The sequence below is a fragment of the Lampetra planeri genome, chromosome 61 (genome assembly GCF_965212315.1).
Source record: "Lampetra planeri chromosome 61, kcLamPlan1.2.h2, whole genome shotgun sequence".
Taxonomy (NCBI): Eukaryota; Metazoa; Chordata; class Hyperoartia; order Petromyzontiformes; family Petromyzontidae; genus Lampetra; species Lampetra planeri.
The window spans coordinates 4394258-4406156 of NC_136167.1; the positions used below are offsets into that span (position 1 = coordinate 4394258).

General features: G+C 44.0%; 1 protein-coding gene across 1 annotated transcript; it reads right to left on the reverse strand.

Annotated features, from left to right (window-relative positions):
• Nucleotides 1-692: 692 nt before the first annotated feature.
• LOC144736556 (uncharacterized) lies at nt 693-11668 on the reverse strand. The gene is made up of 7 exons (XM_078619106.1): nt 11659-11668; nt 11400-11495; nt 10701-10940; nt 10320-10438; nt 9653-9778; nt 4933-5064; nt 693-849 (listed from the first exon to the last, which is right to left on the reverse strand). The coding sequence occupies exons 1-7, from the start codon at nt 11666-11668 to the stop codon at nt 784-786; spliced, it is 789 nt and encodes a 262-aa protein (XP_078475232.1). The 3' UTR covers nt 693-783.
• Between the last annotated feature and the right edge of the window lie 231 nt (nt 11669-11899).

Genomic DNA, 11899 nt, shown 5'->3' on the forward strand with positions numbered 1-11899 from the left:
TCATCATGCGATCCAGTAATGATCCACCAAGTAACTGCTGCTCTACTCCACACGCCACGAAGAGTCAATCTCCGTGTTGTTCCATCTCCTAAGTGGGGATCTTCCTCTCAGAAGCAATACGTTCCCCTGTTAACATCATTAAGCGCCGAGGTGACATTACATTGCCACCAGAAAGCTGGTAAATGCAGGGTTTTTACTGGCCTAAACAACGTGTTCGTAATAAGCTGTAGTAAACATTGTTAGAGGATTAAATTCCTGTTTTGCGTATGGTGAGGTAAAGTCTGGGTACAGCCTCCTCTTACAAGACATCTGGTCGATGTGAAACAGTAGGGCATCACAGTGGCGAGATGTTATCTCACTTGCCCGGTATACAGGAGGTCGTGGGTGCAATCCTGACTCTGACACTTGTATATTTGCATGTTCTCCCTGTGTTTGCGTGGATTTTTCTCTGTTTCCTCCGGTTTTTCCCTCCACATTTATAAACGTGCTTTTAGAGTATGTGTCTGCTATAAATGTCCATGTACGCCATTTCGTTGAGCTATAATTTATGATAGCCAGGTCACTTTTGAAAAAGAGCTACATAGCTCAGTGGGCCTTACCTTACAGAACACCTCTAGCATCACCGCGGTGATGTCACCTTATAGCGCCGTGTGACGTCGTTATGACGTCATCAGAATTAACGCTGACTCATACAATACACCTGCGTGGGCAAGAGTGTGGTGATGTTATAGCTCACGCAAACGCTTGGGCAGTGCTGGTCAGATAACAAACATTTAATATATATTACCTAGACAACTTAATGTCTCCCTGGATGAAGAAAGGATGGTTCGCCAGAGACCACACTGTATTCTGCAACAACAAAAATACAACGATGAAAAATAGTTAAGGGCAGAAACACGTTTCAGATTTTATTTTCCGTACTCAAAATTTTCTGACTTTTAGGCCCAATCACAGATTTTATTTTCTTGTATTCAGATTTAACTTGAATTTCACTTGAATAAAATTCACTGTTTATAGACTGAATGTGATTCTTTTAATAAGTAACAATTTTAGGTTTTTCTTGATGTAAATGTCCGACTGAAACAGAAAACTTTTTTATGCAATTTATGTTGAAGCAATCTTGATTTTAAGCTTTCGTTACTGCAGGAATCCATACTCTTTGGTTCTTTCGGTAAAGTCACGTACTGTAGGTATAAAATAAAATAAATCACGACGTTTCGGGCGCAACACAAGCGTCCGTCATCAGGTGGGAAAGCATAGCCTGCTGCTGATGCAGACTGTTTTAAAGGTTTGAAATGGGTGTAGCCCAAGGGTTATGAAGGAGTGCCTGGGTCTAGTGATGTTAATGTGAAAAATTAGCATGTGACTGGGTACGGAAGTGGCTATGATAATGTGAGAGATTAGCGTGATGTTAAAGTGAGAAATTAGCTTGTAACTGGGCACGGAAGTAGCTATGATAATGTAAGAGAATAGCATGAAATAACAGCTGACATAGGCAGGTAGGATGGAAACATCACAGTTAGTTAAGACTTTACCTGGTTAATAACGTCCTTCCAATGATTGCTCAGTTTGTACCCATCATCTCGGTTGAAGTTGTGTCTGTGTTTATATATCTGGATGGCTTCATGAACAAATCTCTGAAGGTTGCCGGTAGGTTCGCAGAGTACCTCCGTCTTGGAAAAATCTATTTCGTGTGAGCCCACAGCGTTAAAACAATGATCGGCAACGGCCAATGTATTGGTCCTACCATGTTTCAGACCTGCCTTGTGTTTACAAACGCGGTCCGGGATATGTCGTTTCGTTTCCCCAATGTAACTGCTTCCACAACCACAACTCAGTTTGTAGACACCAGGGTACAGCATGGCAGGAATCCCATCCTTTACAGATGGGATTAAATCACGGATTTTGTGTACTGTGGTGAAACGAACCTGGATCCTGTGTTTGTTCAAGATTTTGAAAATATTTTTGGTAACGCCTGCTATGTATGGCAAAGTGATGGTTTTGGTTGGCTCCTCAGAAGGTTGTCTCCCCATGGCTGGGGAGGCAGCTTTGCGGATTGTAAGGTCCGAGTATCCGTTCATCCTGAGGGCTTGGTGTACGTGCTCCAACTCATTAGCTAGGTGGTGCCGGTCGTGGATTCAACGGGCCCTATGGTGTAGTGTTTTTATGAGGGAATTCTTCTGGGCTGGATGGTGGTGGGAGTCAGGCTTTAGATAGGCATCCGTGTGGGTGGCTTTCCTGTAGACCGAATGTCCCAACGAGCCATCAGGTCTCTTCTCGATTAAAACATCCAGGGATGGTAGTTTGCCTTCCTTTTCCACTTCCATGGTGAATTTGATAGACGGGTGTACGGAATTGATGTGGTTGAGAAATTGGTTCAGTGCTGGCAGGCCATGTGGCCAGATGACGAACGTGTCATGTATACTAAAATCAACAGAGATCCGACCAACTGCCTAGCCACAAAAACCAACAATATCATCACTAAATCGACTTCTCTAATCGATCAGACCAAGCAGCGCTTTCTAAAACCTTCGGCTGCTAGAACACCCAGATTTGATGGCCTTCCAAAAATCCACAAAGTAGGTGCCCCGCTCCATCCTATTGTCTCCACCATTAACTCACCCACCTACAAACTGACCCAATTTCTGTCTGAGACCCTGCTTCCTTTCACGGGCAAGTCCACCTCAGCTGTATTTAACTCAGCTCACTTGGTTTCTCTAATCAAGGACATTTCACTGTCTCTGGATGATTTGCTTGTCAGTTCCGATGTAGTCTCTCTGTTCACCAATGTACCTGTACTTGACACCATTGCAATCATTTAAGACTTGGATCAACAAGGACTGAATCCAAATGTACCAATTCTGGTAAGGCACTGTCTTACCAACACATACTTCACCTGGAATGGTACATTCTACAAAACAAAATGAGGGTACCCCAATGGGTTCTCCCTGATCATCAGTGGTAGCGAATGTTTTCATGGAGAAATTTGAAACAGATGCCATCCAGACATCCACCCTACGTCCTTCCTTGTGGAAGAGATACGTAGATGACACGTTCGTTATCTGGTCACATGGCCTGCCAGCACTGAACCAATTTCAGTTCCGTACACCCGTCTATCAAATTCACCATGGAAATGGAAAAGATGGCAAGCTACCATTCCTGGATGTTTTGATCGAGAAGAGACCTGATGGCTCATTGGGACATTTGGTCTACAGGAAAGCCACCATCCAGCCCAGAAGAATTCCCTCATCAAAACACTACACCATAGGGCCCGTTGCATCTCCGACCAGCACCACCTAGCTAGTGAGTTGGAGCACGTACTCCAAGCCCTCAGGATGAACGGATACTCGGACCTTACAATCCGCAAAGCTGCCTCCCCAGCCATAGGGAGACAACCTGCTGAGGAGCCAACCAAAACTATCACTTTGCCATACATAGCAGGCGTTACCAAGAATATCTCCAAAATCTTGAACAAACACAGGATCCAGGTTCGTTTCAACACAGTACACAAAATCCGTGATTTAATCCCATCTGTAAAGGATGTGATTCCTGCCATGCTGTACCCTGGTGTCTATAAACTGAGTTGTGGTTGTGGAAGCATTTACATTGGGGAAATGAAACGCCATATCTCGCACCGCGTTCGTGAACACAAGGCAGATCTGAAACACGGTAGGACCAATACATCGGCCGTTGATTTTTTTTTTTCATGAAGCCATCCAGATATATAAACAGACACAACTTCAACCGAGATGATGGGTACAAACTGAGCAATCATTGGAAGGACGTTATTAACCAGGTAAAGTCTTAACTAACTGTGATGTTTCCATCCTACCTGCCTATGTCAGCTGTTATTTCATGCTATTCTTTAACATAGCCACTTCCGTGCCCAGTTACATGCTAATTCCTCACATTAACATCATGCTAATCTCTCACATTATCATAGCTACTTCCGTGCCCAGTTACATGCTAATTTCTCACTTTAACATCATGCTAATCTCTCACTTTATTATAGCTACATCCGTGCCCAGTTACATGCTAATTTCTCACTTTAACATCATGCTAATCTCTCACATTATCATAGCTACTTCCGTGTCCAGTTACATGCAAATTTCTCACTTTAACATCATGCTAATCTCTTACATTAACATAGCCAATTCCGTACCCAGTTACATGCTAATTTCTTACATTACAATCACTAGACCCAGCCACTCCTTTATAACCCTTGGGCTACACCCATTTCAAATCTTTAAAACAGTCTGCATCAGCAGCAGGTTATGCTTTCCCACCTAATGACGGACGCTTGTGTTGCGCCCGAAACGTCGTGATTTATTTTATTTTATACCTACGTGACTTTACCGAAAGAACCAAATAGTATTTTGATGCACTTTAATAATTTAAGCGATTATATACGTCAGCTCATCTAAATTACATCGCATGACTACAATTTTGGCAGAAAAGGGATGGCCGTGATGCCATGGAAGTGACCTCATTCCCTGTGTCGTCACGATTCTAGATTATCCAAAACGTCGCATCTAGGCCAGATTTTTAAGGATTTTCCATATTAGTCTGAAAATCAGGGACACATCCCTGGTTTAGACAAATGTTTCTTACGTGTTACTTCTTTTAATTTCTCAGTTCTTGTGAATACTTAGATCTTATGACTGACATTTTTTCGTATGGGCTGACTAAGAAAGGAAGATATACCAAAATATCATAGCCTAGCACAACATTGTCTCGTCTTCTGACCTGACAAAAACCTTTAGCAGCGGTGGCCATTACATTGAGCGCAATCCGTGGCGTGGATTGCGAGACATTTTCTCATGGCTCTCAGGCCAAAGTAGAAGGCTGACATAATGAACACACAACGTTCGCTCAAGACGCTAACCACTATGCTACCACTCCCCAGCACAAAAACTACTCACACGCACGCACCGTAAGGATGTTCTCCGTAATGTTGGTGTAAGTGCTCCATGCTTTCTGGTCAGACAGGCATCCGTAGAGCTCCAGGCGCATCTCTAAAGTGTTGGATCGAGTATTCCTTGGCATCACTGAGAGGTACCTGCCCTGCAATGTCAGGGTAATACAAGACAACGTCTTCAGACGACGTGGCCCGGCATGGTTAGTCATCGACGGCTTTGCGTGGAATGCTACCCTAGCAGAGAGCGTGGAGCGCCACTCTTGACCGTGATGAGATGGGGTTTAACTAACTATTTAACTATTTTGTAGCCACAAATGATTGCAGCTCAACAAAGTAGCTCATCATGTGGAAATTTATGGAAGCCAAATATGGAGGGAAAATCTGGAGAACCCGGAGAGAAATCCATGCGACCAAGGGGAGAACATGCAAACTCCAAATACACAGCAGGCGTCAGGGTCATGCTCGAACCCACCACCTCCTCCATACCAGGTGAGGGAGTTAACATCTCGCCACCGCAGTTTGACGGGGTCAGGGTGGAGGCACAGGCCGAGATGGTATAGCAGCGTGACTGGAGCCTGCGGTTCACTGGGGAAGACCAAGCATGGTACAGGCAAACCTCCCATAGGGCTCAAGATGCTTTCTTGGTAAACGGAGTGTGAACAGAAACAGCGCGATAGGAGGCCATTATAACACGGTTCCAACAGAGATTAATTACTTACAGTGCTATTTTTACATATGAGCAATATATGAGCGCTTAATTGGGATATTGGTAATAGCCTTAATGATCTATAATTGAGGTTCTTGGGTTAGATCGCGTAAATATAGCAATCTGTCGTTAAAACCCGCCACCACCTGACACAGCCAACTAGTAAGGGTTGTCACGTAAACAGAACGTGGCCAATTCGTCACTAGTACAGCACACCGGTGTGTTGGAGAGCCAAGCCACAACATTTACAAACTGAATACGACGTTTTGCCAGTAATTACAACTAGCTTCATCAGGCGACAGCCAGATTTGTGGAGAAGTCCACCTTTTTCGTTCCTTATATAGAAGCGTAGATGTGTTGACCACGCAGCTGCGCTCTTGCACAATGTGGGGAGATTACAGAGGCAACGTATATTATGCATGTGCATTATGCGAGCCCTTCGAACTTGTCCTTCCTGTCTATTGTGTTATTAAAATAGCCCTACCAACGGTAATCCCTATTAAAGTACGCTGCCCTTTGTAGGCATGTATTTAAATAATGTAATATTTGATGATTCTCTTCCACGCAGCACTAAGACGGTATCTATCCAAACGGTTAAAGTTATTTTGATTTCTTTAAATTTCGATGGATTCTCTCATTAGTATTGGCCAGTAGTAGCTAGTTTTGCACAAAACTTCAACATTATCAAAATCAATTGAGTGTCCTTGTTGGCACGCGTGTTCTGCTATTGCTGACAATTGAATTTGGGATTATTTAATATTTCTCTGATGTTCTTTTAGTCTCGTGCTGATCATTCGTCCTGCTTGCCCAACATAACATTTACCACACGTGCAGTTAATCGTGTACACACCTTCTGTTGATAGCTTCAGTAATACATCTTCTGTACCAGATATTAAATTATGTATTTTATGTACCATTCTGAATCTGACTAGGATGTTTTGTTTTTCCAAACATCTGGCTAGTTTATCAGTTTCAATGCTCTTGTTTTGATTTGAAGCTTTTGTGACTGCAGGAATCCATGCTCTTTGGTTATTTCGGTAAAGTCACGTAGGTAGAAAAATAAAATAAAAATTATATATCACGACGTTTCGATTGCAACACAAGCGATCGTCCTCAGGCTGAAAAATAACACAGGCTGTGTTCTTCCTGGTTCAGCAGTTCCCTGGATTATTATTCAAACCAAATCAAATAACAAGAGCATTACTCTTTGGTTCTTTTGGTAAAGTCACGTAGGTAGAAATAAATAAATAAATATCACGACGTTTCGATCGCAGCACAAGCGATCGTCCTCAGGAGTGTTCTAATCCAACAATGGAACTGCTGAACCATGAGTGTTCTTCCTGGTTCAGCAGTTCCACTGCTGGATTATTTTTTTCCACCTTGTGTTGCGATCGAAATGTCGTGATATATTATTTTTTATTTAATTTTTCTACCTACGTGACTTTACTGAAATAACTAAAGAGTAAAGCTCTTGTAATTTGATTTGGTTTTGGTATTCAATACCCTGTTGATTTGTGCATCATTGTAACTGTTCATTTGCAGGGCTTCTTTAACATGTTATATTGACTTCTCAGACTGTCACCATCTGACACTTTGTTAGTTCGATAAATGAGCATATTGATGAGAGCAGATTTCTGTGCGTGGTGATGGTGTGACTGCATTCAGATAGGCGTCAATATGCGTTTTCTTTCGGTAAACACTGTGTGTTAGTTTACCATTTCTACCCCGTCCGAGCAGAATATCCTGAAATGGTAGAGTTCTGTCAGCTTCCACTTCCATGGTGAACTGGATGGATGGGTTTTGCGAGTTGAGATGATTTAAAAATGCGTTCAGTGTATATTTGCCGTGTGGCCAGACCACCAATGTGTCATCCACATATCTAAACCAAGCAGATGGTTTTAGTGTGCTTGAAGCTTTTGCTTCAAAATCTTCCATGTACAAATTCGCAATCACAGGAGACAAAGGAGAGCCCATTGCTGCTTCTTCCTTTTGTTTATAGAAGTCACCTTTCCACAAGAGGTAAGTGTTCTTTAGACAGTGTTCAGCTAGTCTTAGGATATCTTTGTCTAAACCTTTGTTTGTTACCAGAGTGTCGAGTAATTGAATTGACTTGTTGAGTGGAACCCTCGTGAACAGAGAGGTTACATCAAAACTTACGAGAATATCATTAGGATTAAGCTTAATATCTTTAATTATATTTACGAGATGTTCAGAGTTGTTGATGAACGAAGAGGTCCTACCGATGTAGGGCTGTATTTGTTTCGTTACGTATTGTGCTAATTTGAACGTGGCAGAGCCTATTCTACTAACTATGAGTCTCCATGGGACATCAGGTTTGTGAATTTTTGGTAGCCCATAAAGTCTTGGCGGTTTTGATGCCCTTGGTTTGATCAGGTATTGCTCTTCCTTGGGAATTTATGACTTGGCAATGATTGTCGTTTTTTTACGTTCCAAGGTACTGGTTGGGTCTCGTTAAATTTTAAGGGAGATACCTTCATCGAGTAAATCTTTGATTATATTATCGTAGTCCTCACGGGGCATCACAACAGTTGATCGGCCCTTATTAGCAGCAATAATTTGGATATCTTATATAATACATTATTTAAATGCAGGCCTACAAAGGGCAGCGTACTTCAATAGGGATTACTGTTGGTAGGGCTATTTTAATAAACACAATAGACAGGAAGGACAAGTTCAAAGGGCTCGCATAATGTACATTGCCTCAGTAATCCCCCCCTACACATTGTGCAAGAGCGCAGCTGCGTGGTCAACACATCTACGCCTCTATATAAGGAACGAAATAGTAAGACTTCTCCACAAATCTGGCTGTCGCCTGATGAAGCTAGTTGTAATTACTGGCGAAACGTCGTACTCAGATTGTAAATGTTGTGGTTTGGCTCTCCCACACCGGTGTGCTGTACTAGTGACGAATTGGCATGTTCTGTTTACGTGACAATCCTTACTAGTTGGCTGTGTCGGGTGGTGGCGGGTTTTATCGACGCATTTATATATTTACGCGATCTAACCCAAAAACCTCTCTTATGGATGATATTGGTCGCGAAATCCTACGTGTTCAGCCTTAATAATACTGTAGTACAATAAATGTATTAAAGCATTTTATAAATAAAAAGTAATAAGTTTGAATGATAATGATATGAAAAATACAATAAGTTATGTACTTACTGGTGTATTTGGTCGAAGCTTGCGTACGATTAACCACCGTCTGCCATAAACACATGTCTCGCTGGAAGCTATACTCAATCCATGAATCACCAATGAATTCCCGCAGTGATATACCCTCCATTAATCAATATTCTAACGTGGCTGTCGGACCGCCTGTCAGCAGAATCGATACAAGGCACCTCGATTCAGGTTCCACAAGACCATATTTGGGCTGATCTGTTCAGGTATTTTAATCAAGGACAGAGAGCGGTATAACTAAACAGCGTTATAAGAGGCGGTGCTATAAGCCTGTAATTGGCTGTATATCGTAAACATTTTGCAGAGTTCACCGAATGACTCAGCTGAAAAGAATGGTGGAGGGGTCTGCACGCCCCTCACACCGACGTGTAATAACGTGGGAGTGCTGGTAAAACACGTGAGTGATTTAGTGACCAGACTGAATGTGAATGACGATGTGAGACCCACAAGCTCCGGCATGACCACAACTCCACACATCAAAATCGCCCGCAACTTCATCTTCGCCTGCAACTGCTTTGTCCACTTGCGAGTGAGTGGTTGCACGACAAGGAAGTGAAGCGGCCATGTAATCCGGGGTCGTGATGACCAACCGCAGCTCTCGAGTGCGTTTCGTGGCAACGGAAAGCCTTGTGACAAATTGCCAAGCTTCAAAGTCGCGACAGGAACTTCACTACGAGCAGCAACAGGGTTGCAGAGATGTCCGCATAGAAAGCAACCTGAGTCACACAACTGATTGCACCAGCTCGGCCCCGACCTTAGACTACATCGCCAACTAAGTTATCGCGGAATGCCAGTGAGGTTTCGGAATGAATGGACACGTCACTTACGGTGATTTTCGGTAGAAACACAACGTAGCTGATGCTATCTGCAACACCGTTCGCCTGCAGTGTGTAATCGTCAGAGGTTTGATTCAAATAGCTCTCCCACGTAATGTTGTCCATGCTGTAGGCCACCTGCAAAAACGAGAGAGACGTGAATCCTTTTGTTAAATTCTTAACCGGTCATAATAAACCCTCTGTGCCCATGACAAATCACGGACAGAAAAGGCAGTCAAGACAGACATAGAGAAGGGCACGACTCAAGATAAGCAGTATTAAAACAAAGATGCCCACCGCATTGCGCAGCGCTTTCAGATGCCCTTCTGCGGCCGTCTGGAATGCTTTTCCTTGCGATATTATGGACTTTTAAATTATCTAGATTGAAACATAATTTCTTTAGAACTACTTTTTGCGATTCGTTTGCTCCCCCCGAACCTCCGATTCGCACAGTTGGCTACATATGGTGCCAAAGGTTCAACATACATACAGGAGGGGGCAACTGTTTTCAAAAGGGGGTTCGGCAGGGAGAGAGGAGGAGTTCAGAGTGGGGGTTGCCACACAGATTAAACTGAGACGCCACTCAATCGCTTAACGGCACGCCTCGCATCTGAGAGACAGCACAGAATGAACATAGGGGTGAGATGAGTACGGATTAGCGGTACATAGGAGATAAAACCTCCATTGCGGATGGCGAAGATTGTGCCGTCCTTGCCATAGCCATCCTGGAGATCTGAACGGGGTGTTTGAAATCCACGGTGATGTAGGGTTGACTCCCACCATAGTAACTTGAGGCAGCTGCAATGATCATAAAGTATACAGGGTGGCCCAAAAGTCAGTACACATAGGGTTATTATTATACAGGGTAGCCCAAAAGTCAGCAGACATAACATTATTATTATATAGCATGGCCCAAAAGTCAGGACACATAGAGTTAATATTATTATTCCAAGCGTGGTCCGAGAGTCAGGACAAATATGGTTAGTATTGTGCAGGGTAGCCCAACAGTCAGACAGATTCCGAGAGCCTTGGTCAAATCTTCTGTCACGGCCTAAGTCACCGCATGCAGGCAGATTGCAGTAGTCCCACTCGGTGTCCGTGTTGTTGGTGTAGCACCACGGCCTCTCCCTCGCGCCACGAGGATTGCGGCAGTAGTTGCCGTCCAGCCCACTGTCCGGGTGGCTGAGCGGAGTCTCGGCGTGAGCATGCGGTGTCTGCAGGTTCCACGGCTGACAGGGCAGCTGCAACCAAGTCGCCGAGATGTTACCGCGGTAAGCCTGCCCGGAACCGAAGTAGCAGTCTATACGAGAGAACGGGAAAACAAAACAGAAAACCCTTGAGCGAATGGTTCGAGATGGCGTGAGACGCAGCGGTTCAAAATATAATAATAGGGGTTTTCCCCTTTTTTTCTGGCAACAAAACTGAAACCTTTTTAAAGGAATCATGTGTGGATTAACCACAATACTTGTGGTCAAAATGCAAACAAAAAACACACTCTGATAATATATGCATTGTCCTTGAAACTGATTGGTCCACACCAGAGACAGCTTTCTTTTGAGCCTCGTTTCAATTGGTGCTGGACCAGAGAACGCCAAAAGGCATACAGCTCAAAGACAATGCGTGCGCGTTCTGATCTTTGGCGGTGAACGGGACCAACCCTGCTACTTGCAGACATCTTGGAACGGGAAATGGTTAAGTAAGCACACCCTAGGCATGTCAATCGTTTGACACCTCAATGTGTTTCAAGTGAGAGTTGCACCTGAACGGAGACCGAAGAAGTTGGTGTCTCCTGAGACCCCAGATATCTGCTCTGGACCCACGGCACCGGTGCTCAAACCCAAGGCGATGTCGCATCCTGTGTGAGAATAGGAAGTCCTTTTAAATTGAATTGTTTTGCTACATGTCAAAAACCAAGATCCCCTGTATAGTTTGAACAAGCTGTTGGGGGAAGTGTTATTAGTGAGTGCACCTATGAAGGCTGGAACAGCAGACAAAGGGATGGGTGGCCAGCACCACACCCGGCCGCATTTCTTACCCTAGTGGCCATGTTTACAGACCACTCCACGTACTCAATTGAGGCCGAGTCGACCTAGGGGAGGCCTAGGACTGGTTAAGACAATCGTCACCGGTGTTGGCCGTGGGCGGGAATCGAATTCGGCTCGCGAGGTTCGGAAGGCAGTGCGCTAACTGCTGTGCCACCACTCTGCTATCTTATGTTAAGCAGCACGTGCGTGTAGCAGACAGACATGGAATAGTCAC

What these genes read in the sequence shown, in the direction of transcription:
- LOC144736556 (XM_078619106.1), bottom strand. An exon ending in CTGCAATCTGCCTGCATGCG is followed by an intron (nt 10,439 to 10,700) that starts GTGACTTAGGCC and finishes TGATCATTGCAG; the next exon opens with CTGCCTCAAGTTACTATGGT. An exon ending in TTACGGAGAACATCCTTACG is followed by an intron (nt 850 to 4,932) that starts GTGCGTGCGTGT and finishes TTGTTGTTGCAG; the next exon opens with AATACAGTGTGGTCTCTGGC.